Below are 27,866 nucleotides of genomic sequence, written 5' to 3' on the forward strand. Positions count from 1 at the left end.
TACTGTAAGAATGGTTGGCCTGAAGAGTCTGTGAATGATGACTTAAGGCCATATTAAATAAGAAATAAAACCCTTTGTGAAGATAATATAAAGATGGAGAAGATACAGTCCATTATCAGTCAGAGTTGCCTGATCAAAGTACTTGTAACTTAATAAATGATTATGGTGATATGGCAATTTCAAATGTTTTAAAGAGAATACATTAGTAAGAAGGAATGTGATCATCAAACAACTTTGCTAACATCATTAGCACTTACAGAAACTAAAAGGGTAACATCAAAAAAAAAAGAAAAAAGATTTTTGCCATTTAATACACCCACTTCAAATACTGGATCACAGTTGCAAAGTGATATGGTCCAGAATATTACTCATAAACAGTATTTTTGGTTACCAGGAAAGCACTATCAGATTACCTGAGAAAATTGATCAATCAAAGAAATCTATGTCAGTTAAGGATCTGAATAACAGCATAATACTTCCAGATGCCAATTCAAAAATAGTTCCATTAAATCATGACAAACATTCATTGAAAGAGAATTTGCAGTTAATGATAATGTGTATCTGAGAAATTATGGGAGAAAGGAAAAATGGATACCAGGTCAAATTGTTCAATGTACAGGACCTGTGTCTTATAAAGTAAAAACAAATGATGGACTTATTGTCCGTAGACATGCAGACCAGTTGAAAATAACTTGTGCAGATAATAAGTGTGAATCTGTCAATCCCACCAAGTCTGATCAGTTCACACCAACTCAGTTTGTTCCACAACCAAGTTCTGTTGATATGAGTGAACCAAGTTGTCTGGAGTCAGAAAATGTAAATTCTGGAGTTAATGATTTAAATCCTAGACCTCCTGAGATAGAGAATCCAGATGGTCAGAATATTGAGTCACCAAATCAAAAGCTACTGAGAAGGTCAAGCAGGACAATCAAAGTCCAAAATAAGTTAGACCTATGATTTTAAAGGTCAAGAGGACTTTGACATTATTGTTTTGTATCTTGATTATGTTGTGGCATATTGTGCATTGTTTGTAAGGATGTAATCTACCATAGTGTTTATGTTACAATATAATTGGTGATTTTAGGATACTATCAATTGTTCTATTGAGAGATGTGTTATTGTGTTCTAAGGGTAAAGGGATGTAATAGATTGAAATAATTGTGAGGTCAAGGGAACTCACTCTTCTGTATTAGTTATATTTATAATATTGTTATCTTGAGTGATGTCCCTTGTGTACTTCCTTCCGCCCTCTCTCTGTGTTACCATCGTGAAATAGTTAGACCCATTAAAGGTGTTATATACAACCACAGGCTTCTGTCGTCAATCTATTATAGATTGCAGACAGACTATTAATTACAAATTTATTGATTTATTCATTGGTAGATTAACCACATTAATTTTAAAAGTTTAGAAAAACGACTTTACTTTGAGTGAATAGTGACGTCCCATGATTTGTTTACTTTTTAGTACAATAAATGGTGGCTCCAATACAAGATTTCGTATCTTATTCAGATCTTTAACGCGTTCTAAAGCTAACTTTCTGTCGGCTATAACTTTAACAATACGTCCGTTTGCTGTTTTTATTACGTTACAACACTGTCTTATATCAATTTTCAACTGTCTTTTTCATTTAGCTTTACAATAAATTTCTCTAGCTCTAAAATCTGTCCAAGAAAGTTATTTATAGATCTAGATCTAGAATCTAGGTCAAACCAAAGATTTTTTTAGTTAAAAATACAATTAGTTAAAAATATTAGACTTAAGCAAACCATGCGTAGATCTTGAATATAGATAATTCTATCTCGATTTAGATAATGAGTTTCTACATACTAAACTATTTTAGACCTTTATTATTTTATATAAATCTTTGTTTGTTTAGCTATGGAATATTGCTAATTTGGAAATGCTCGATCTAGGGCCTATTTGCGTAATTTAAGATTCATACGCGGCTTCTATACGTTAATTTTGCAAAATTATAGACTTACCGTAAATTCTAGATCTAGCTCTATCTAGATAATATAATAAACTATTTCAGGCCTTAATATTTTACGTTATATAAATCTTTGTTTGTTTAGCTATGGAATAGGCAAATTTGGGATAATATTAAATTTGAAATGCTCGATCTATGGCCTATTTGCGTAACTTAAGTTTCATACAAGGATTCTATACCGCTAAATTTGCTTATAATTGAAACTTTCCAGATAGGTAAGTTGATAGTGTAATCGCTAACCGTGTGTGTGGTACGGGTTCGTAACACATCTTGTAAATATTGTTTTTTTTTGTAATTTTTTTCCCATAGATGTGAATGATAAAGTTGTCTATCGGGACTTGGCAGGACACTGGGCAGGTGAAGTAGAGTTCACCTGTTTCTGTGTTCTTGGCATATGAAGGGATAGTGTGGTCAGTGCCATGCTCGACCGGAATCTTTTTGTAAACGATAAAAAGATGTTGTCTGAGACTTGGCGGGACACTGGGCAGGTGAAGTAGAGATGGGTATGTGTAGAGTTCACCTGTGACGTCAGCATATGAAGGTATAATGTGGTCAGACCGATGCTCAGCCTATGTTGGTGTTAGTGTTTCTTCCAGACTTTTTTCTCCGGGGGGGGGGGGGGGGGGGGCGGTAGACTTTCTTCGTGGAGGGGGAGGGGGGGGGGGGCGGAGCCCTCCCCCTCTCACCTCTCTCCCCCCGAGATGTCTGGAAGAAACTCTATTCGGTGTTTTAAAAGACAAAAACATGTCTAAGTTGGGGGGGGGCGACACTGGGCAGGTGAAGTAGAGTTGACCTGTTTTTGTTATCTCAGCTTATAAAGGGATAGTGTTGTCAGACCCATGCTCTACCAAAATAGGTGTTTTTAAAAGACAAAAACGTCTGAGGTGTGACGTCTATTTGAATGTGGGATCTGGTTTTTTTGTGACAAGTGACAGAAGTGATGTTTTTTTATGAATGACCCCCCAAAACCCACAGTTATCCAAGGGATGACGGGTAGTCTAGTATAGATCTAGATCTAGTAAACTAAAATAATTAATATAAAGTTGATACTGTTTCATATAATTTGTAATCATAATCACTATCGCCCAAACTGTCAAAATACTACTACTTCATCGTGATAACGTTGTTGATCGTGTCAAAATTTCCCCACCGATATGCAGTACGCCTATTAGTAAATTTAAATAGAGGTGCCACAACAGTTGTATTTGTGTCTGTATTGTAATTTCAAAAATTTAATTACACGATTTTAACTGTATATATAAAGTAATTATGTGTGAATATATATATATATATATATATATATATATATATATATATATATATATATATATATATATGGTGACAGGACAAATGATCTCAGGACAAATGATCTCAGACAAAATATCTCAGACAAAATATCTCACGGACAAATGATCTCAAGACAAATGATCTCAGGACAAATGATCTCAAGGACTAATGATCTCAAAATATCAGGACAAAATATATCAGGACAAATGATACCACGGACAATTGATCTCAGACAAAATATCTCAGACAAAATATCTCACACCTAAATTTTAATAGTGTATTGGATGATTTTAATTGATCTGAATTTTTTTTTATTGACTGTCATATGGTTCTGTTTGTTATGTTTAATATTGTTATAGGCCTATATAATAATTCTAAGAAATGTTAGCCGTATAAATTTGTCAAATTGCAGTAAACATTTTAAGGTTAGTATTAGTAATATACTATACCAAGATTAAAGAAATAATTTCCAAAGAAAGCGTATGTGTGCTTGACATACGTGAGACAATCCTACCACGTAGGTGGACGAAACTAGATCAAAGAGGATGGAATAACAATAAAGACACACCTTCGTATCAAGGTGGCCGCCCGCTTTCCTTAAGGGAAAGACATCCGCCCTCCATGGACAATACGACTAGCATATAAAGTCCATTGTTATGCGTCGGTCACACCTTAGTGATCAGGTGACTAATGCTTATTTAAACGACAGCGGTCATCGCGGAGCTAAGTATGTCGTAGTGTGCAGCAAACAAAGCAGTATTAATGGTGATTGCTTTGCTATGGTCTCTTTCGTTACCTCGCAGAAAGGTATTAGGACATTAGTTTCTGGTGAATTTATGTTTGCCATAAGCAGGCAAAGAGATTTAGAAATGTGAAATTAGGACATGCCGAGCAAGAGTTCACACAATAGATGATCACAAAGTATTGGAGAGGTGTGATCATAACGATGTACCTACCAGAAAATAAACTTACACGTTATGTCTGTGTTGATGATGTAATAAAAACAATAGTTTAACGTTACGAACCTTCAGACCCATTCACATTTTTTAAAGATATTTCGCGTGATATGAACATTAATGTTGTTACTTTATTTGTTTTATACATTATTATTTATTATACCTTTCAGGCTAAAAGAGTAAGTTTGTTTTAATTTTTACTTTTTCAAAACAAATGCTACTACAATTGCTTAATACACCTTTTGATGGTTTGTTAGGTTTCATTAATTCATTTTATTCACAATTATTATACGTAAAAAAAAAGTAAACTAAACCATATTAACAGTCAATAAAAAAAAAGTTCAACTAAAATCATCGTAAATACTATTAAAATTTCGCTGTGAGATATTTTGTCTGAGATATTTTGTCTGAGATCATTTGTCCATGATATCATTTGTCCTGATATATTTTGTCCTGGTATCTTTTGTCCGTGAGATCATTTGTCCTTGAGATCATTAGTCCTGAGATCATTTGTCCGTGAGATATTTTGTCTGAGATATTTTGTCTGAGATCATTTGTCCTGAGATCATTTGTCATGGAACCATATATATATATAGGGCCTATATATATATATATATATATATATATATATATATATATATATATATATATATATATATATATATATATATATATATATATATACATATATATATATATATATAAAGAGAGAGAGAGAGAGACAAATGCACATTCACTGATATACATATGTATATATCTATCTATCTATAGTATTTAGTAATTATATGTTAATAAATTAATTAAAAACTACATATGTAAATACATATAAACATATATATATATATATATATATATATATATATATATATATATATATAATATGTGTGTGTGTGTGTGTGTTTGTGTGTGTGTGTAGCTTAATCTTCTCCGGGTATAGTTTTTTTTTTATTGAACTTTAAACTCTGTCAATGAAATCATTGGTTGGAATATTTATTTGCCTTTGATAGGGTTTTTTCCAAAAAAAAAAAAAAACCCACAACCGGGAAATTCCGTTTATTACCAAGTGGTAGGTGCGTTTGGTGGTAAGTTTTTTTTTTTTTGTTTAATTTATCATTACTCTTTTATTTATAATTGACAATAAAAAAATTCTCGTATGTCAGGTTGTTTAGTTCTATGTATTTAGTTGACACAATGTTTGGACGAGTTATAATAGGAGAATTAAAACATGTTGACCTACGCCTGTTGTCAAGTTGAGCCTCTACGTTCGATGATTTAAACCGCATCTACCCCCCAGGAACAAAGATCGGAAAAAATAGCAGTGGCGTTATTTACATTTCATTTATCTCAGTTTTAGAAAACAAAATCACGCGACAAAAATACACCATTGGTAACGCGTTGATGAAACCCTTACAAAATGTTTCGTTACCCTAGTATGTGGGACTACATCGCAGCAATGAAACAAGTTGCAAATAAAAAAATATGACCAATTAATCTGTAACTTGACCATCCAAAGCAGATAAAATGGATCTCAGAGAACTTCTTATTCATTTAGCAAAATTAAAACCATGAAAAAAAAGGATCTAAATAAATCATTAGCAATTTTTAGAAATGTGTGTTCGGTTAGTGGCGTCACAAGGTCAGGTGTCACCCTGTGCGTTTACTAAAGGTGTCACCTCATGACCCCTTAGAATTTTGATTAGTTTATTGAAAGTAAATTTTACATTGTTTTATCATTGTGTCACGCCTAAATGTTGTCATTAGATGCGGACCACACCTCTACCCCCACATTGTGACGCTACTGTGTTTGATCACATTAAAAAAAATTACCCTTAAGCCTGTAAGATTTTTACAAAACTAAGGGGTTGTAGGCCTACTTAATAATATAGTATCAGTACGTATAAAATACAAAATGTACAGAATATTTATATTATTAATTAAAACCCTCTGAGTAGCAGTTGATTTCTTTGTTAAACTCCGTTGTAGCGTAACGGCTGACGAATGGGCCCACTTATAATTTTTGCATAGGGGCCCAAAAATCCTAGCTACTCCACTGACTGAACTTTGTCATTGAAGTGCATGTGTAGCTTGAAATGTGTGTTTGTTAAAATTGTACAGTTGATACCCAATATATCCAGCCTTTTTCTTCTTCATTCAGCTGCTTTTCTTTCTGGATTTCTTTTCTTATCCTTTGTCAATCCAAGAACAAGTGTTGTATCCCCAACATAGGTTACTATCCCCAACTATTGAGCCTCATCTACACGAGAGATTGAACTCAGGACTTCTCGGTTTAGCAACCACGAACTTTACAAGCTCTTGATTTTGGTATTGGCGTGTCAGTTTTCTTCTTAATTTAGTAGACATTTAAAATTAAACAAAACAGTTGCCTACCTCAGCAAAAGTCAATGTAGGCCAATTATGGCCAGTGTAGCAATTAGCAATTGGATTCCATGCAACACTCATTCCATACTTCTCTAGTGTGGAGGTCTTTATTATTAATATTATCCTGTATGTTTGATACTTTTCTTTAACTTTATAATATTAACCATAGGCACTTTTTGCCTAAAGTACAAACTGGGTCCCAATATTCTCTGGTAAACAATTGAGTTCTTTTCTAAATATGTGTTCAGCTAAGAGAAACAGCATTCATAGATTATTTTAGTTTTATTTTTTTTTGTTTTAATGTCAAATTGTGCTTTGAATACTATAACTACATACACCACTTTTCAACTTTCAATCACTCGCATCTTTTGTACACAGTAAGAAAACAAAATACATCAAATTTTGAGAAATAATTTATTTATCAAACCTGACCATTGCATATAAAGCAAAACATGAATATATCAAGATTATTTCAATTATGGGCATTTGGAGATTCTTGTTTAACTATGGTAGATGGAAGTATTAGTTGCCTTTCACATTTTTTTTTCCACTTCCTGAAACAAAACAAAAATGATTTCCTTTAAAAAACCATCTGAAATAATAACATTAGCAAAAAAACAAAAAAAAAAACAAAAAAAAAAACATCTTTAGTTTAATACATGATGAGAAAACAAGAAAAAAAGTGATTGAATGGAATGAATCATTTTGATATCTACAAAATTTTGCTTTAGCGATAAAGGTGAAAAATTTAAGTTCTTTTAAGTGAAATAATAGCTAGAGAAAAAAACTATTAGACCTAATTAAAATAATTTAATTCCTTTATCCCAAAACACTATATGTATCCTTAAAAAAAGAAAACTTAAAATTTATCAATATTTACCTTGTGTAAAAATTCTTCTGTACATCTACTGTATCAGCTGGACGCTCATTAGGTATGCCTGGTTCCTGTTGGGCAGTTAAGACAAATTAAGTAAATAATTCAAATTTGTATGACAAAACACTAAATGATAATGTAAGATTTATATATTTATGTATATATATATATATATATATATATATATATATATATATATATATATATATATATATATATATATATATATATATATATATATATATATATATATATATATATATATATATATATATATATATATATATATATATATATATATATATATATATATATATATATATACATTAGTACAAATCAAACATCCTGCTTGCAGATCATCATATTTTGCAAAACAAATATTTAAAAAGATAAAATTATTTATAAAAATTCATGTTGTATTAATCATCACCAATGACTTGGTCTTACAAGGTAAAATTTTTTTTTTAAATACAATATTTATACAAATAAAAAATCATAATCTCAATCAAAATGTTCAAAATAAACCAAAGTAAACTTGTGATAACTTACCTGATTCAAGTTTGAGAGGATTTCACCCAGTTCTGGCTACTGAAGCAGATTAGATGCTTGTATTTTAATACTTGTGATATACTGTTTGCAATTTAGTTTTAGTCCTGGAGATCTATGTTGTTGGCATAGACTGTTAAACCTGGATAGTAATATTATAGAATTAAATTATATCTAGTATAATATAAATATTTAAAAATATAAATGACAATAAATTATATTTATCATCATTGGAAATAAAAGTGGTACAATTAAGTTATAAAAAAACAACAAATTATAACATTTAAAGCAGCTTATTAATAATTGTCATACCCTTTCATACATTTAGGTCAAATGTAAGAGGTAACAGAGAAAGAACATCTTGTGTCATTTAGTATGTTGTAGTCTTATTACTGGTAATAATCAGATCTTCCCCTTTTTTGGGTGAACCTGTAAAAGAGAAATTATAACATGGATAAACACAATGAATTTCATATCTAATCCTCAACTAGTTATCACCCAATCCTTATATCATTTTTTAAAACCAATTTCTAAATATGTTTTTGGAACAAATTTATGTTAAGTCTACCTATTTTAATGTTCAGAATACTAATAGTTATCAAAACTACCTCCAGTTGAATTTAAGATACCTTTATAAAAAGTTATTATGACTTTAACTTTCTGTAGTTGTTGTTTAGGCTATTTGTTTATATCTTTTAAATAAATATCTCATGCCTTGTTTTAAAAAGACCTACAAGTCTAATTTTGATTTTATGGTATAATCTGATAAAAAAAATTAGGCTGCTACATCTGAAAATCATAACAAACTATAACTAAGGTCAAGGCACAGACTTCTAAATTAATGATAAGTAGGCCTGTATAGATATTGTATATAATTACTAGCCCAATAATATTACTCTACGACCTATGCATAGGACTTAAGGTATCAGACCTAATTCCTATAATTAGGCCTAATTATTAAATAATTAATAGATCTAACAGTAGGATAATTACAATTATGAACCTTAGCTGACATAGAGAGCTGAATACTTAACTAAACATTTAAAAAAATTGTGGTTAGCTAAGTGAGTTGAATCATTTTATTTAGATAGGCCTAGGCTATAATATACTCTATAGTATAGTGATAGCCACAGAGTAGTGTATAGCATAATAATTTAAAATTAAATGTATAAGCAAAATAAATTAAACCTCTGCCTTGTTGCCTAATTAAAAACAAAAGCCTAATACCTAAGCCTTTTCCTAATAATTTAAAATTTGGCCTTTGGCCTAATCTGTTTTTTAATAAAAAATAAGCCTATACAATACACGAATGACATTCTTGTTCATTGCTCATGATTCTCAGACTGAACTAGTGATTTCTTATCTAATATCTAGTACTACTTTAGGCCTATTTATTAGTAGGCTGAACAAAATCTAACAGCTATACTTTATTACTATATTGGCCTATATTAGCCAGTAGGCCTGTTATTCTATAATTTATTTGTTTTCTTTCAATACATAGTAGATCCAGTGGTACCTCAACATTCTAGTGCCTCGACATACGAGATTTTTAAAAACACGAGCATTTGAGCGAGTAATATTTTGTTTTGAGTTACAAGCAAGATTTGAGATAACATATTCTGTGGCTTTAACAGTTCATGGAAAAGAAATATCCTCAAAAATATGCAAATGATTATTCATCGCAGCTATTTAATTTTAATATATATATATATATATATATATATATATATATATATATATATATATATATATATATATATATATATATATGTATATATATATATATATATAATATATATATTTTAAATATACATATATATTTATATATATATATATATATATATATTTATTTATTATATATATATATATATATATATATATATATATATATATATATATATATACATATATGATACAGTTATATATATAGATGATACATTTATATGTATATATAGATGATAAAGTTATATATATATATATATATATATATATATATATATATATATATATATGATACGATTAGTTAATAATATTTAGTAAAGACTATTACCATGTGACGCGTCAACAAAAGAGGGGACAGAGAACTATGAATGACCCTGAAAATATACTCCACTGTAGAGGCAGAAGTAGTTTGTAAATAATGAAAGATGTACTACTAATGCATTTGTAATTAACAATTGTTTAACACTGTTATGTGTTTTTCAGATCTGAAGGAAATACAATGAGGCCTCAATTTCGTAGCAACCGTTTCAAAGGTATCGTATTAGTATTTTGCAAATGCTATCTCTATCTATATCTTTTTATAGAGCAGATATTTGAAGATATCAATATGATCTTTTACAAGTATTCTCGACAGAATATATTTTTAGTTTTGTTAAGAACATTGCGCTTAAAAAACGTTTTATTTTTTTTAAATTTGGGTACAGGCATTAAATAGATAGTAACTGTTGTTATATCTAATTTAGATGTAAGTTTTAGTTGCCATGAGACTTTCTAGGAGAACATTAAAAATTTAGACCAAAATTGTAGATTGTTAGTTCCTATTACATCTCTATCATTTGTATGTATAGAAAATATAAATCTTTGCAGGTGAGCATTTACGAACAAACCTATTCAGCAACAAATCCAAAAACATCTGCCAACGGAAAACTCAGAACACAAACCAAATAAGTTTTTGCAAAAAGAATTGCAGAAATAATCATAGAGGTTTTATTCCTATAAGGGAATTCGCAATTGATCATTTACCACCTAGGTATCAAAACAAAGCAGTTTATCGCAACATCAGACGCCTGGCAAACTTAACTACAAGAATCGTAGTCAACGAATTTAGAAATTCGAAAAGGCTAGGGACAGGTACAGTGACTGGTGTGCGATTTGTCTACGACTGGAAAGACGATATAAAATTCGCGTGGGTTGAGATCACAACAGCATACCACGTTGTTCCCAGTCAGAGGAGTGCTCTTCATACAAGGGCCGAGTTATTTTATGATGATAATCTTTCCAGGCGAAATGTTGAATACTTGAATGGCAGTCATATTGTCTCTAGCAATCCTGAAGAGGACTGGTGTATCCTTGCAACGTATACGACGGATCCAAGGCTAGCTTTTGAACTCGCAGAACAGCTAAAAGAATTTGAAAAGCAAAGCAGAAGAGTAAACCGAATGTTCTCTGGAATGTCAGATCTTGCGATCATAGTGTCACATCCTCACGGAGGGCCCAAGCACGTTTCTATCGGGAAGCTATCACTTGAAGAACCGGAGAAAATTGTGTTCATAGGCAACGGTTTTGCAATCACTGCTGTTGTTAATGGTGACACTACGGTTTATACACTACATTTTAAATTAAAAGATATTGTGAGAGGAAAATGTAAGTAAATTACAGTAAATAATTTTTTTAGGGATTTTAAAATATCAGTTTTAAATAAACATCGATTAAAAGCTGATAAATGATGCAAGAAATAATAGATTAGACGGGACAGTTTGTAAACTATGCTATGTAGGCCTACCACAGTTTAAAAAAAAGGAAACTATCCTCGCTTTTATTTATAGATAATTAATAGTGGTGCATGATTGTATATTAAATGAAAGTTATTTCATTTTCATCGTGTTAGTGCTTATATAAAAGCATGCTATTATAATTTTTTTTTATTTACTATACGACTGAAAGGAATGGACACGTTATTTTATTGTTATTAAATATTTTGTAACCTTCTCTCCAGATGCTGAAGAGGTCGGGATTGAATGTGAAATTTGGTTTCCTGACGAAACAACATCTTTATACCCCCTGTGGCAGATGGACCGCTTGGTTCGACATGTAAGTTGTCGTTAAAAACTGTTTTACTATTTATTTAAAAAAAACACATCTTATAAAATTTTTATATTAAAAAACATTGTAGTTTAATTTAAAAAAATCGTTACTAAAACAAACAAGCTGATTTTTATTAGAAAAAAAATAGATTGCAAATTTTGATGTTAAGTTTCTTTGTTTCAATGACTCATTTGTATTAAATAAAGGGAAACACATTTCTTTATAGACAAAACATGAACTCTTCATGCAAGGAGGATTACGGAATTTTCGAGAAGACGATATGTACATGGAGCTTGAGTTACCTGAGGGTCAGCGGCAAGTGATGGACGACACCAAATCTCTGGACTACTACAAGGATGACTTATCCCAGGCTTTCAGAATCTTCCTCAAACAGAAACCGCTGGATTTCGGTAATAGCGTAGCTTTCAAGACAAACAGAGCTTCACCAGTTTGCTAGCTAGAAGCGTAATTTGATAGGGAGATAATTATAAATGTAGAAATATTTCGTTTAGAAATATTAGCACTCGTCGTGTTTAAAATCGTAATATAAAGTTTTTTTCTAACGAACATGACTGACGTTAAGAAACGTATTGGTGACTGAACATAGATCTGACTATACAATAAACTCATGCCGATAGGTCTGAAAGGGGGAACTGCCTTGCTTACTTTACAATACATCTTACAGAATTGTCTATAATACTATTTTTTTTGTTTTAAATAAACAAAAAAAAAAAAAACAACAGTTTAATATAAAAAATTTAAGCTTAAATTACTAATAATTAAATTTTAATTTATATTTCTATTCTTTAGATTAAAAAAAATAAATAAAAGCAAACTTTTAAAGGATACAGACATATAAAACAAAGACTATTGGTTATTATTAGAAAAGTAAATATAACTAATTTTCTTTCATATCCTTTGTTCTATAACAAGAAAACTTCTCGTGTCCTATCTTAAATTAACAAAGAAATGCACTTTGGTCTAAGTGTTATTGATTATTTTTATCACTCCACATTTCCTTTTTGTGTTTCGTGTTTCAATACATTTTTATATTTCACGAAATACTCAGGTTGCCGATTCTTATAAATAGTTTTGTTACAACCATCCAAAAAGAAAATTCTCCACATTGTAATTTAAAAAAAAAATTATGAAGTAGACTATTAAGCCAAACTATCTCAAATCCTCATTTTTTTAAATTTTTAAAATATTGTTTAGCTTTTATGCGCTGAATGAAGACTTGACTGTCAATTTTGTTTTAAATTGAATACGTTCCATAGCATCATTTTTATATATATGTAAATCTTGCATTGCTTGTAACATGAAGGATAGAATTTAAGAGTATACACAGCGATAATATTTTGATGTTGTTTTTTAAAGCTAATATTTTTTCTAACGATGTGTTATGAAATGTTCCGTTTTAGCAGCTATATATTATGATCCTAAGTGAATCATACCAAGATTTTGAAAGAATATTTCTTTTAGCTTATAGTATCTTAAGTCTAATAATATCACTAATTGTAGGCTGAAGCACGTTAAACGATATTTACTACGTTTTTTATATTTGAAATTTGTTTCATATTATATGTTTTTTTTTAAAAATTAAGGAATCTAGTCTGAAAAGATGAATTAAGTCCAAAAAAGATTTTTGACAAAAAAGCAACATAATGGAACTTTAATTTTTTTTTTATCTAACCTGTTTAGTAGCTGATCAATCTTAAAATAATCATCTTACTTAAACATGTCAAATAACTTGGTTCAAAATTTAATAGGCGAAAAATCCCAATACATTATTTTGAAGGGATTGTGTGAAAATCTTTCAATAACGAAAATTAAATAATTCTAAAAATAATAAGCATGTTGAATTTAATTAATTAAATTTCTTTTACCATTAATATGTTGTACATAATATTGTACATGTACTTTCATGTTTTTCTATAATTGAAATTGTAATATATTAAAGAAAACTTTTGGGGATTCAATTGTTAAAAAATAGGGTCTTGTCGTTGAAAAAGAGTAATACACCATTTGGTGGTTCCCTAGTGTCTGTATAATAAGTAGTGAATGTTTTCCGTTTAGAAGCATGCTGATGAAGTAGAGTTTATCTGTTTCTGTGACAACGGCTTATTAGGGGATAATATGGAAGTTCTATGTTAAGCTACTTTCGCTTTCCCTAACGTCAGGCGGTTCATCCTACACGCCAAGATCCAAACTCGTGACTTTCGAGTTAGTAGTCGAGCGTTTTATCGGCTAAACCATCCAGTTCATATAAATAATATGAACAAAAATGAACAAAAGCCCCGCATGCATTCGTGTTAATTAAATAAAAGACATGATAAATAAATCTGTGTCTTTATGATACCCCAGACTTGCACATAAGTGTGTCATTTAAAACTAATCCATAAAAGTCTTGTATTTTCCCGATATTGCGAGAATTGTATTTGCTTATTCATATGTATAATTATTCTTTTTAAAATTATTACATTAATTAGTTAATTTTATTTAAAAATATTGTATACATTTGTGTTGTTTGGTTTGGTGTACAGCAAATGTATAAATACAATGGAAAAATTTAAATACGTTTTTGTGGTACACATATTATTTTTTAATTGTTTTTGTCTTTTAAATTAGTGCCAAGCTTAATGTTGTATCATCTATTATAAAGATGAGCCGCACACAAGTAAAAATTAAAGACAATCTACACTTATTGGACACAGAAATTCATAAACACATATAAAAATACAAACATTGAAAACCTACTCAAAGAAAAAAAGTGTTGTCGTTTAAAAAATTGTATAGACAGAAAAATGAATCGAATGCAATTCTATTTATTTGAAAAAAAAATTAAAAATTGGTAAAATAGTGAAGGCTATACTTTTCAATTTTAAGATGTTATGCGCCTTATTTCCAAACTCATTTTGCTATCGTATAAATAAAATATAATATAAGTTTAGGGGTTGCAATGATGTTGCCATTGCGTCATCAAAAATCCCAGCACTAAGTCTTAAAGAAAATTCGTCTGGCGATAAATTATTATTTTAGAGGCTCGACGTTCTTTGCTTTATTCTCTCTCTCTCTCTCTCTCTCTCTTTATCTCTCTCTCTTTCTCTCTCTCTGTTTATCCACACCACTTATAAGTATCTAATAACATTAAATACAGTTAATTATTATTTCTGGAGCCGCCTCTTTTCCACTCTAAGACGAATGGGCTACAGTTTGTTTTACAGTTTAGCTTACTTACTAGACAATATAATAAAACAGGTTCACAGAGCAGTGCTTAAAGCAGTTACAACGGACAAAAAGGCCTGAATGAGAATACTAAAGAAAATCATACCAAATCATCACCCAGTCCATTATAACAATCAAAGCTGCCTATAATTCCACATATAAGTCGCATCACCAGTTAAAGGCTGATATATCATGTATTGATGTTTAGTAAGCAAAGATAAATCGTTCAAACACAAGGAGTAGGGTACATTAATGACACTTATATTAAAGTATTACTCATTGTAATAATTAACCTTACAATAAAACAACTCATTTAAAAAAAATCATCATCCACTTAGCCGTGGTTATTGTTTCGACTAAATTTCAGAGTTTAAATGTTGATTTTCTGAGACATCATTCCAAGACAGATAAACCGATGAATCGTAATATTCTTTGACTCTTTTTAAAAATTGTGGCTTATTATTTTATTTAATATAAATGTAAGGGCGATCGTGGGGTTGGAGAGTGAGTGGTTTTGGAAGCTGAGAGCAGTATTATGACAGATGAGCAAAAAATGAATTATGTTAACGACCATGCTATTACCTAAATAAAATAATGATAAAATCCTGATACTTTCCAAAGTAAAATTAAATTCACTAATATACCTTTAGGTACAAGCAACTAGCTAAGATGCATCGACAGTGGTACATAAGAATTGTTTAAAATCTCAGTTAAGGGGAGGAAAGGATATCAGCTTTCTCCATACTCTTCAATGTCTTGGAATAATATAAGAATCGATGAAAAAACTTGATGGGGCAGTTACCATCAACAGTAAAATACATTACTAACTTGCTCTTTGATGAACAATATGTTGACTTAGCTAGAACAGATTAGTACACAGTACAGCTTATGGAATAGACATTACATATATATATATATATATATATATATATATATATATATATATATATATATATATATATATATATATATATATATATATGTAATATACATACATAATTTATATGCATATGTTATGTATATATATATATATATATATATATATATATATATATATATATATATATATTATAGATGTATATATGTAGGTATATTTATAAAAATATACATATACATACTCACACATATATAATTATTTTACAAAAACTCTACAGTTTAGTTTTTGTAATATGTGACGTTGGGGTAGGCAGGGAGTGTCACCTGATATAAACTATTAAAAAATTAAATGACTTTTATTTTAAAAACTTCCCATATGCAATGAGTAATTGCATCAATACTAAGTGAACCACGTAGTTATATTTTTCTATGTTTAATATTTCTGAACATGTAAAATGGGATAAAAATCTCTTTCAGTAAATTCTCGTAAATTAGACTTTAACGGGAATATCCGTTTATATATTTCAATTGCAACATTAACAAATTAGAGGTAGGCGTGTAAATTACTAAAAATTTAAGGTTAGGGCTGCTAAATAGCAACATTTTGTAAACATTGTTACAAAATATTTGTTCATAAATATTGTTAAATCGGCATCATTAAAGTTTATGATTAGAAATTAGTATTTTTTGACAATAAATTGACAATGACACGGACTAACATAAAAGCTTATTTTTTTATTATTAGGCTTATTAATTATTATTTAGCAGTTGTATAATAATTTTTGTATTACATTGTTTATGTGTGTGTGTGTGGGGGGGGGGGGAGAATGTGAGTCATGTGTTTTGCATTAAATTAATATATTCGATTTTATATTATTAAAATATGCTTATTTAAAATTGTATGACTTTTAATCAACTGTGGTCTACCGAAGAAGAATGGGAATTCCCGAAATCAACACATTATATTATTCTATTTACAAAGAATAATATTGCAACCATTCTACTTGACAGACTGAACATACATAAAATTTACAAAATGATTTTTGTATTAATTTTATGGGATAATGCAGCAACTGCTTATAATTAGAAGGTTGCATATTAAAATGGTATTAATGAAACACATTCCTTAGACTTAAAATAAAGAAGGACTGAGCTCCCATAAATTTTCTCGTATATTCTTATATACCAGGGTTAGAATGGCACTTCCAGTGTATTCAGGCAGTAGATATATAGAAATATGTGAAGTTGAAAAGTATAATTTTTAAATCAATGCCCTTTTTGAGTAAGAAGTGCAGAATGTTTAGAATGATAGTATCAAATCTCTGTGCTATAGGTCTTGACTTATCACAAAAACTGATTCCAAACATTGTAATAATAAACTAATTTACTAAGTAGAAATGCAATTAAGGTGAGTTGAAAATTTTATTTATCAACAAATGTAGCTTTTGAAAATTAGATTATTGATTTGGTTTCAAAGATAGGTTAATTAAACGCTTAATATTAAACTTTCATTTTTTTCCCTATTGCAGTTAGTCTCTGAGTTCTAAAAGGAAAATCCTTATAATGCTGTTTACAAAATCGTGTAAAAATGATCACGAGGGCTTTATTCCAATGGAGAAGTTCAAAATAGAAGATCTACCACGGAGATATCAAAAGAAGGAGGTGTTTCAGGGTATAAAATCTCTGTCACATTTAACAGTCAGAGTACTTGTACAATCGGAAGACAGACATCACGAAACCAATAAAATTGGTTATGGTCAAAAGGTTGGGACAGGCACAGTGTCAGATGTGTGCTATCAACATAAGTGCATTTCAATCATTAGTGCTTTGATCAGCATTTTCAATATCTATTTCGAATGGACAAGGAAAACAACTGCAAGTGTTGTAATAACGACAGCCTACCATGTTGTTGGTAACGATGAAGAAGCTTCCAGAACAAAGGTGGAACTTTTCTACGATGACGATTCGTCAAGAAAAATGGTGCAATTTTTGAAAGGAAGTCACGTCGTTGCTAAAAACGAAAACGAAGACTGGTGCATCTTTATCTGCAAAACAGGCGATCTAAAACTTGCAAGGAAACTTGAAGCACAGGTGAAAAAACACGAAAGTCTGCAGAAAAAAATTAAGAAAGTATTACCTGGGCCGTCAGATCTGGCAGTTGTAGTGTCCCACCCACACGGTGGGCCCAAGCACGTCTCTATAGGGACTTATGCAGTGAGCGAGCCAGCGAGATTTGTTGTCATTGGCAACGGCTTAACGATCACTTCTGCTTTTTCTGGTCACCAGATGACTTATACAATGCATTTTATTTGGCCGGATATTGTCACTGGAAAAAGTAAGTGAAATATTAACTCAGTGGCGTAGGCAAGGGGGGATAGGGGTGGTTATGGACACATGGACCCAGACCCCTATATATATATATATATATATATATATATATAAATAGATAAATAAATAAATAAATAAATAAATAAATAAATAAATAAATAAATAAATAAATATATATATATATATATATATATATATATATATATATATATATATATATATATATATATATGTGATTTTATCCATATGGAGAAATATTTGAACCCCTCCCATGACCAATTCCTGGCTACGCCACTGATTAAACTTAATTGTTTACTTTTGTTTAATATCAGTATAGTTGACATCGAAAGATTATATTTTTGTGTGTGCTAACCTTACGCTGTACGTATTTATCATTATTAACCATACATTTGCTTTTCACGCACAGTTTCAGATGAAGTCGGTGTTGAATGTGAAATCGTGTACCCCGATGATACGACCTTGCTTTACCCCATTTGGCAGATGGATCAGTTGGTTAAATATGTGAGTTGTTATAAATAAAATAACAAGTAATAATTTAATACTTTTTTGTTAAATAATTACTACGAGCCGACCCGCGGCATATCATACGCCGCTATTTAGTTGTTTTATTTTCTACTTTTCAGTAATTCATAATTTGTGAATTCGACAGTACCAATGCTGAAAAAATGTTTGCTTTAAAATACTATCAGTGTTTTTTTTTTAAAAATAATTTTATTTTCCATAAAACAAAAAGCAAAATATTTACAGTAACATTGTTTACATAACTTTGAATGAATAAGTACATATGTTAATCATATACAATAAGAAGGTGGAGATACAACATTTTTACATGACGCTGGTTGGCATTTCTTTGAAAAATATATTAATTATATATATTAATTATATACACACACAAAAATTAATTCAACTTATTTACAGTGACTTGTTTAACTTTTCTTTGAGTAAATAAGTAAATGTAAAGAAAGTGGAAAGACAACATATTTCCAGTAAGCTGGCTTACATTTCTTAGAAGAATATATTTTTTACAGTGACATTTTTATGTAGTTGTATGTAGTTAGATGGACTCGGGGTCGTTATACTTATTTGCACCCGGATCTCCATATTAAGGAGGTGAGAAAAGAATAATTGTCGTAGGGACAGTTGTCTAGCGGGGTTAGAATTTGAAGAGGGGTGGGTGCGTTAGGTGTGGTTTTTCACATAGGGTGGATGGATGGGGGGGGAGGTCATGAACTATAGCCTGTGCAAGTAAACAAAAACTTTTGTCAGCGGCTGAGCTGGGGCGGGGGGGGGGGGGGGAAAGGTGTGTTCTAGTCGCGTGCTGGGGTGTGGAGTTACAGTGGGAGTTTCTTTTTAAAGGTCAACAATTTATTACAAAGGTTCTTATAAGGGAGTTCAAATATGTTCAAACCTGTTGTTGTAGGTAAACAAACAGGCCAAAGAGAGAAATGAGAAAAGTGGTGGGTGGGGGGGGGGAGGTTTTGAACTATAGTCTACGTGACCACAGCTCACCAGACCTTGTAGGGGTGGGGGCGGTAGGGAGCGCGCTTACAGCTTGTTTTCTAGCGTCTCTCAGAAGAGAATTATATGTAGAGATTATTGTTTCGTAATGCCTTTTAAGCACATTTAGATTTAAGTTTGATTACATTTTGATTGCATTTAGATTGCATTTTGATCACATTTTGATTACATTTTGATTACAATTTGATTACATTTTAATTACATTTTGATTACATTTTGATTACATTTTGATTACATCTTGATAACATTTTTTTCAAATTGTAGACGAAACATGAACTTTTCGTGAAAGGCGGACTACGAGGCTTTCAAGAAGAAGATTTGTACCTGGAGATAGAGTTACCTGGTGAAGAGACTCAGGTGATGGACGACAACCAAACTCTGGACTACTACTGGGATGCTTTGTGTCAGGCTTTTCGAATCCGCATGAAAGTGAAAGTACCAGTTTTCGATAACGTGGATAAAAAAATTCCGATGCATCATCTCAGCTCAACACATGAAACCGTTGTTGGAAGGTTACGTCAAATCAACGTTTAGTTAATCCCAACTTTTTGTTTGCCTAAATTTCTTTTTCAAATATGGCTCATTACTCAGATTAAAATCGATATTTTAACTATATTTTGCTTACCACATGCTTAGAAGTGCACATAAACTAACTATAACGCGTTTATTTCCATTGCTTATTAGTCGTTCATGAATGTTAAATAGACGAAGGGTTTGGGGTGAGGGTGGAATTTAGTGACGATGTATGACAAGGGGTAGTGGGTTACGAAAGTGTGAGATTAGCATTTATGTAACATATTGAACACGCAAGAAATGTTGGAAAACTGCTTATTTTTTCTTTGAGTTATTCTAGTCAGCTAGCGATGATAGAGAGGTGTAACATTCGTCTTAAACAGCCTGACGGCATGTATGGACGATTTGATTCTTCGGCACTTTGTGCAATATTTTTTTGTGAATAAATATAATTTGTGTATTGGTAAGGAGACAGGAGATCAATCACAAACTTTTTTTTTAAAGCGCGTTTCTTTAAAAAGTGTAAAAGTTAAGAACATTTTACTTTTAAAAAAATTGTGAGTTACAAAACATTTAGTTATATAGGCTACCATTGATAATATATTATACACATTTACATACTAAGATTTTATCTGGCTCAGATAGTTTCTTAAGTACGACATTGAAACTTCTTTTTTAGCACCTGCGATATTATCGCTTTCTTATTATCTAAACGTAATTAAAAGGTAATTAATTCTTATTCCCTGTACAGTCAACCTTCGTATTTCACACAACAAATGTTTTCATCCAGTCCTTATATGAAACTGGAAATTTAAGCAATGCTTATGTAATATATTGAGAATTGTGAAGTCAAGGGAACTCACTCTTCTCGTATTAGTCTTATATTTGTAATGTTGTTTTGGGTGATGTCCCTTGTTTATATCTCGTGACTCCCTGTTCCTGTTTCCGTCATGGTGGCTGAATAAAAGATCTCTATACAATCAACGTGGCTTCTGCGTCAGTGTATAATAGAACGGCCCAATCTACCACAGCTTAGTTAGATGCAAATTATAAGGCTATTCAAGTTGCAATGAAATAAAATTAGCTAAATTACAAAAAACAGTATTTAACACATTTTACATAGAAGCACTGTACCACTTTACTTTAGTACAATGTTTACACATTTGTGTACTTGCTGATTATAAATTGATTAATTGAAACAAAAAATTTAAACGTCTTTTCTTCTTTTTATTTAAAGTTGCATAATGCTGATTGCGTTCAAGTTATGTTAATGTTGTTAAATAATGTATAGTTTCCTTTAGCAAATTCTCGAGTTCGAAACCTCGGGAAGATGAGGCTCGCCAGCTGCGGCCAGCAACCCATCTAGGAGAGAAAACTCCGAAATAATACAAGAATGAAGCCCCTTAGGTGATAGGATTTCCAACTCTGTTTCCTTTCGGCACCTCCAACGGCACAGCTGATTCCAAGGTGTAGGCTTACAGGTAAAGTCCTGTCCCTTGAGTCTATCAGCTGTGAGGAGAGATGGGGTCTATTACATGGGCAACATCTAGCTCTTCTCACCTTACCACTCAGACTTACTTTTCCAATACACATCATCCAATGGTCTTTTAGAATATAGAGCCATATATACTATAATAAACTGGGATTATAATGAGGATTGATGGTCAAATCCCTTGTTTCATATCAATGGTTCTTAACCTGGTTTCGATCAAGCCCCAGTGGTTTAGTGAGTCAGTCTCAGGAGTTCGGTTAAAGTTAGGCCTAAGACACGCCCGACTTAAATAACTCATGATGGGACCATGTCAGTTTGGACAATAGAACTAGAAGGGTTCAGTGAATGTGCATATGGAACTGATGGGGCTCGGTCTCCAAAAATTTTAAGAACCCTTGCTGTAAATATGTGTATGGATGAAAGCTGTGAGCGATGGGTTATTCATTAGTGCCGCTGCTCAACTTGTAAGGTAAAAGTCAACAAAAAAATCAATTCTTGGATTAACCACGGTGTATTTTTAAATTATCGTTGATGAATGGTAAACATGTAGCTAACACACAGAGAAGTAGATTATAGATTCAAAAACTCTAATATTACAATGCTTAAAAATAATAGATAAAATTACAATCTGTTTTTGGATGATAAAGTATAGTAAAGTTCCCTTTTAAACCTGACGGCATATGAAGAGATAGTGTGGTCAGCACTATGAGTTGGGTGGACTCAGCGGCGGTCTACTGACTTGAACCCGGATTCGAACTACTAATACTATGAAGTTTAATAAAATATACAAGAAGAATACAACAATAAAATAATAAATAATAAAAAAGGTTTACAACACAAATACTGATACACGATACTTAATACGACTCAATGTTTGTATAACGAAAGTGAAACTTCAGTTTATAACTTAGACTTGATGAAAATAAATAGAAATTAGCTCTAAACGCCAAAAATTATTTTCAAGTTATATGGATTTTTATAACATAGATTCTAAAAAATATTAAATTTCTGAATTGAATTTTTTTATCACTATTGAGCACGATTTGTAACCACATTAAAAATAATGATGGAAGTATTCTCGTCAACTCGGTCAAGTCCATTACGAATAGATTAGCTCCTCTAAAAAGTATTTTTTTTTTCAAAACATGGCTCGAAAACTAGAAAAAACTAATGAGATTTAAAAAAATTATTTCCAGAAACATGCACGTTAACATAGACACAATGAATAGACGGGATACAAACATAAAATAGAACAACAATACATAAACAATTTTAAATAGTTACTAATCCTTAAAATGTAGGCCTATACTATCTTTTAGTTATAGAAAAATGACTTATGTTAAGAAAAAATAATTCCATGCATGAGTCTGATTCAAACTTTTTATGTGCTGCAGATCCAATAATTTGTTTCGGGAATACCCAAACAGATGTGTACAAAGGCGAACGTTGATTATCTATCTATCTTTCATTCATTTAATTTATTTTTATCTTAACGTGTAGCCTTCTCATTGGTGATTTTGAAATAGGAGTTTTTACATGACAAATCAATTTATGGGTTCATAGTTTAGACTGAAACATCAAGCATAAATTATATAATTATAAAATTAAAATATGGGAAATACTATTTCTAGGATAGAAGAAGAAAAAAAAATTACTGATAGTGATAAAGGTAAAATAACACTGTTCTTTAGGAAGCATTTCTTCATAAAAAGGTTGAAATTTATAATTAATATTTTAGGCCAACACATTTTTAGTACCGTAAGTTTGATATGCATTTGAATTATTTAGATATATAAAAAAGGTCTCTACTTCTTCTTCATCGTTCTTAATTTTAGTGTTGGAAGGGATTTACTTTAACACATTTAACACATGATTTTTAATTACTTAAACTTTTAAAAATAGAATAGAATCTCATAGAAAAAGAATTGCGCGCCAAAACATAATGTGCATAATAGTGCGCAATATTATTACTTACTTACTTAATCCTCATCACTCCCTGTGGAGTATAGGGCAACAACAAATCTCCGCCATTCCACCCTGTCCTGGGCGAGCCACTTTAGTTCATGCCAGGTTTTGCCAGTAGCCTGTACTTCTTCTTCCATCTCCCTCCTCCATGTTCCCAGTGGTCTTCCTCTACTTCTCTTTCCGGGTGGGTTCCACTTCAGCGCCATGTTGGGGAGTCTTTTTTTGCTCATGCGTAGGACATGGCCCAGCCATCTCCATCTCCTCGTTCTAACTTCTGAGACAATGTCGTTTAATCCTGTCCTTCGCCATATTTCCTTGTTCGGGACTTTGTCGTCCCACTTTATCCTGAGGATGCGTTGGAGGGATCTTCTTTCAAAGCCTCTGAGTCGGCTGTCTACTTTCTTGTTTAGTTTCCATGACTCTGCAGCATAGAGGAGTACAGAACGTACATTAGACTTATAGGTCCTTATTTTAGTTCTCTGCTGCAGTGAGGATGATTTCCAGATCTTAGCAAGTCTGTTGAAAGCTTGTGCTGCCATTGCTATTCTGGTGGCAATTTCTTTCTCCATGCTGCCATTTGCTGATATATAGCTGCCGAGGTACTTAAAGTCTTCGACCTCTTCTAGCTCTGCTCCATTCGCAAAGGTACTAATAATATTGCGCACCTTTGCGCAATATTATTAGTACTTTATAAATTTACATGCTTTTTTGAGAAATCGAAAATAGCGTAAATTAGTACTTCCGGTTAACGGAAATTACTCAAAATTTGACATAAGGTAGAGAATTAGATCTTTTACTTACATGTGAGATTTCATTTATCTATCCTAAATTGTACTCAAGTTATAGGCTTTTGAAAAATTCAAAGTAGAAAAAGTACCACTTTCAGTTATAGGAAATCGCTCAAAAGTTGATCAGGATCTACGATTTTGATAAAATACTTATGTATGAAATTTCATCAACCTAGTTGTAACGGTACTCAAGTTATCGTGTTTACACACAGACAGACAGACAGACAGACACACAGACACACAGACATACGGACAAGATTGCAAAATTATTTTTTTCCGTATCAGTGAGGTGTAAAACGTCGAGATTTGTAAAAATCTCGATTTTTTTTTGCACGATTACATGACTTTCTCTATACGAGAAAGTAAAAATGGAAAAATATTGTGTCTTTTTATAAAATTTTAAATCACTACTACATTTTATTTTTCTTGTTTTAGTGTCTTTTTTTCATTTCTAATTTCCAGATTATTTTAAAGTGAATTTCGAAACCAAATTAACCAACAGCTGGGGCACATTAACTATACGGGATTGTGGTAACGACCACGGTAATTTTATCCCCGTGAAACAGTTTAAACTTCAAGACTTGCCTGAAGACTGTCGTAGAGAAGAAATTTTTCAGTGCGTCAAAACACTCTCTTCTTTAACATGTTTAGTCGACGTGAACGGTTTGAGTACATCACGACCAAAATACGAAATGCACAAAAAACTTTTAAAACACAGGCTAGGCACAGGTACTGTCATTCGTGTGGGATTTGACGATACAAGTTATCCTCAAAACTGTAAGTGTATCACTTGCTCTGGTTTAGAAGAACGTGTCCAGAAAGTAGAAAAGACAGCCACTATAGAAGTAATGACAGCATGCCATGTTGTCTTTGATTGTTTCGAGGCTTCTATGACTCGGATAAAGTTGTTTTACGATGACGAATCGAATATGAAAGACATAGTTTTCCTACAAGGCAGTCATGTTGTTTCCAAAAACGTTCAAGACGATTGGTGTGTTTTTGCTTGCCGAACGACGGACTTACAACTGGCGAACATGCTTCTAGGGATGTTAGAACTCTACGACGCACAGAACAAAAAGTTACATGAAATAATTAACGAGCCCAAAGATCTAGCAGTCATCGCATCACACCCTCATGGCCGGTCGAAGCATATTTCTATCGGCAAGTGGACGCCTATCAAACCAATTACCATTGATAGTGGAATAACGGCTGAGTTTTTAGATGATAGAGCTGTTTATAATTTACACATCGGATGCCGAAATACTGTGACAGAAATCGAGAGTTCAAGTTCGTCAGTAGAGAAAGAAAGCCCATCATTTTATAATGAAAATTCTAGCTCAAAAACTAAGATAAAAATTAAAACCCCGGTCAATGTAAAAGAAAAGATTAGCCACGAACCTGTAACAGATGACCAAAGTATTATAAATAAAAGTTTCTACTCTGTAAAAGGGAAAGAAAGCGCGGACAATGAAAACAGCAATAACAGCAAAGATGAATCAAACCACGAAGAAACCTTAAAAATGTTCACGGACGAAATAAGCTCACAAACTTTATTGAATAAAAGAATCATTAATATTTTTTGGGAACAAAAAGCTTTGGATATTGTAAAAGGTTCAAGTAAGTTTTACAGTTTTTTTTTACATTTATCAACAGTATTTTTACATTACAAAAAACTAAATCCACTTTATCCACATGTCTTTCGGTTCATCTAAAAAACAAAAACACATGTTAGATCATTTAACTCTTATGTGATTCTCGCCACAAGACCAGTCTTATTACTTTCCCCTCTAACTTCCTTTAATTTCTATCTATCTCACAAAGAGACAGAATTTGTGGGAATCGAATGTGAAGTTTTCTTCCCCGATAATACGACATCGCTGTGTCATCTATGGCAGATCGATCGTAAAGTTTCTGATGTAAGTTGGATGTTATTTATCTCTTAAATTATATCATTTATGCCTCTAATTATTTCATTTATGTCTTAAATTATGTCATTTCTATCTTAAATTATGTCATTTATGTCTTAAATTATTTAATTTATGTCTTAAGCTATGTCATTCATTACTTAAATTATGTCATTTATGACTTAAACTATGTAATTTGTGTCTTAAATTGTGTCATTTATGTATTAAACAGGACATTTTTATTCGTAAATCACAATATCGCAAAGCTGAACAAAAAAGTAGTTGTATGTCTCGCAATTTAAAATTTAGTCATACGTTTTCATTTTATGGTTATTTTTTGGCTTGTCACAAGACAAACAAAAACTATAATTTAACTTCATTAATATTTTTTAATTAATTTAAAAAGATTTTTTTCCATATAGATCATCATTACAACTATTGAAAAATAAACATTTAAATGTTTATAATGACGAGTACTTAACAATGCGATAGTTATATTGGATGTATCTATTTGACAGACGAAGCACGAGCTGGCGATGTCTGCAGGAATCAGGAACATCCCAGAGGCCGAGCTTTACCTGGAGATCCAGTTACCAGACGATCAGAGACAGGAGATGGACGACAACAAGGAATTAAACTACTACATTGACGATATATCTAAAGCCTATAGAATCTTCATGAACCGTAGAATAATTTAATTTAGTTTTAGACATTTATAATATTTTAGTTGCGTTTTTCTTAATATTGCATGTTTAAAAGTATATACTCTATATACATAAGCAATAATACATAGCTGAAGATCATCTGGGACGGAAAAAAAGGTAAAGATTTTAATTTGGTTTGGTAAAACTGTCCTGTAATGAGAATAATGTTTTCTATTTTTCTTTAATATTCGATATACTAGATTTCTTCAAAAACCTTTGGAAATAATATATATATATATATATATATATATATATATATATATATATATGTAAATATATATATACATTTATTTATTTATATATACACACATAATTAAACCTATTGTTTTTGTAACCGTGGATCTAAAATTAAAGCTTTCATATGTCTTTGTTAATGAGTTCATATGTCTCATTGTATTGTCAAATTAAAATGACAGTGAAAGTACCAATCTTTATTGAAACTCCTCTAATCTACTAAAATAAAACGAACAATTATTATTCTTTGTTATACTATTTTATTTCTTAACATATTTAACAAAAAAAGGTGTATAAACATTTATTTCGTAGACTTCGTATATAAAAATAGTTATTCTCTTGATTCTTATGTACATACAATTTATAAGTCAAAATCAAATGAAAAAAAAGTTGCATTTTGAATTTATTATTTTCACAAAGCATATTGAAATAAACATCTTCTTTCTAATTTACATAAGT

At 31.1% G+C, this 27,866-nt stretch overlaps 3 protein-coding genes across 5 annotated transcripts; all 3 read left to right on the top strand.

Annotated features, from left to right (window-relative positions):
- Positions 1-1,245: 1,245 nt before the first annotated feature.
- Positions 1,246-14,415, top strand: LOC131948938 (uncharacterized). 3 transcript variants are annotated; one of them, XM_059310667.1, is made up of 5 exons: positions 1,246-1,291; positions 10,238-10,287; positions 10,622-11,398; positions 11,751-11,845; positions 12,066-14,415. In XM_059310667.1, the coding sequence occupies exons 2-5, from the start codon at positions 10,254-10,256 to the stop codon at positions 12,294-12,296; spliced, it is 1,137 nt and encodes a 378-aa protein (XP_059166650.1). In that variant the 5' UTR covers positions 1,246-1,291; positions 10,238-10,253; the 3' UTR covers positions 12,297-14,415. The 3 variants fall into 3 exon arrangements, with proteins under 3 accessions (XP_059166650.1, XP_059166649.1, XP_059166651.1); XM_059310666.1 differs by lacking the exon at positions 1,246-1,291 and adding an exon at positions 5,270-5,315; XM_059310668.1 differs by lacking the exon at positions 1,246-1,291 and adding an exon at positions 6,228-6,555.
- A 2,030-nt stretch (positions 14,416-16,445) lies between these two features.
- Positions 16,446-21,507, top strand: LOC131948927 (uncharacterized). The gene is made up of 4 exons (XM_059310655.1): positions 16,446-16,490; positions 17,470-18,275; positions 18,696-18,790; positions 20,072-21,507. Exons 2-4 carry the CDS (start codon positions 17,504-17,506, stop codon positions 20,339-20,341), a joined length of 1,137 nt encoding a protein of 378 aa, XP_059166638.1. The 5' UTR covers positions 16,446-16,490; positions 17,470-17,503; the 3' UTR covers positions 20,342-21,507.
- Positions 21,508-23,244: 1,737 nt separating this feature from the next.
- On the top strand, positions 23,245-27,360 carry LOC131948929 (uncharacterized). The gene is made up of 4 exons (XM_059310657.1): positions 23,245-23,481; positions 25,028-26,182; positions 26,387-26,481; positions 26,988-27,360. The coding sequence occupies exons 1-4, from the start codon at positions 23,424-23,426 to the stop codon at positions 27,165-27,167; spliced, it is 1,488 nt and encodes a 495-aa protein (XP_059166640.1). The 5' UTR covers positions 23,245-23,423; the 3' UTR covers positions 27,168-27,360.
- The last annotated feature ends 506 nt before the right edge of the window (positions 27,361-27,866 follow it).

This window comes from Physella acuta, unplaced genomic scaffold, assembly GCF_028476545.2.
Source record: "Physella acuta isolate Inbredline_101_S28 unplaced genomic scaffold, ASM2847654v3 ptg000666l, whole genome shotgun sequence".
Lineage (NCBI taxonomy): Eukaryota > Metazoa > Mollusca > Gastropoda > Physidae > Physella > Physella acuta.

Coding starts and splice junctions, on each gene's coding strand:
- LOC131948938 (XM_059310667.1), top strand. CDS start 10,254: ATGAGGCCTCAATTTCGTAGCAACCGTTTCAAAG. Junction 11,399..11,750: donor AGATATTGTGAGAGGAAAAT/GTAAGTAAATTA, acceptor CCTTCTCTCCAG/ATGCTGAAGAGGTCGGGATT. Junction 11,846..12,065: donor TGGACCGCTTGGTTCGACAT/GTAAGTTGTCGT, acceptor ATTTCTTTATAG/ACAAAACATGAACTCTTCAT.
- LOC131948927 (XM_059310655.1), top strand. CDS start 17,504: ATGCTGTTTACAAAATCGTGTAAAAATGATCACGAGGGCTTTATTCCA. Junction 18,276..18,695: donor GGATATTGTCACTGGAAAAA/GTAAGTGAAATA, acceptor TTTCACGCACAG/TTTCAGATGAAGTCGGTGTT. Junction 18,791..20,071: donor TGGATCAGTTGGTTAAATAT/GTGAGTTGTTAT, acceptor TTCAAATTGTAG/ACGAAACATGAACTTTTCGT.
- LOC131948929 (XM_059310657.1), top strand. CDS start 23,424: ATGGGAAATACTATTTCTAGGATAGAAGAAGAAAAAAAAATTACTGAT. Junction 26,183..26,386: donor GGATATTGTAAAAGGTTCAA/GTAAGTTTTACA, acceptor TATCTCACAAAG/AGACAGAATTTGTGGGAATC. Junction 26,482..26,987: donor TCGATCGTAAAGTTTCTGAT/GTAAGTTGGATG, acceptor TCTATTTGACAG/ACGAAGCACGAGCTGGCGAT.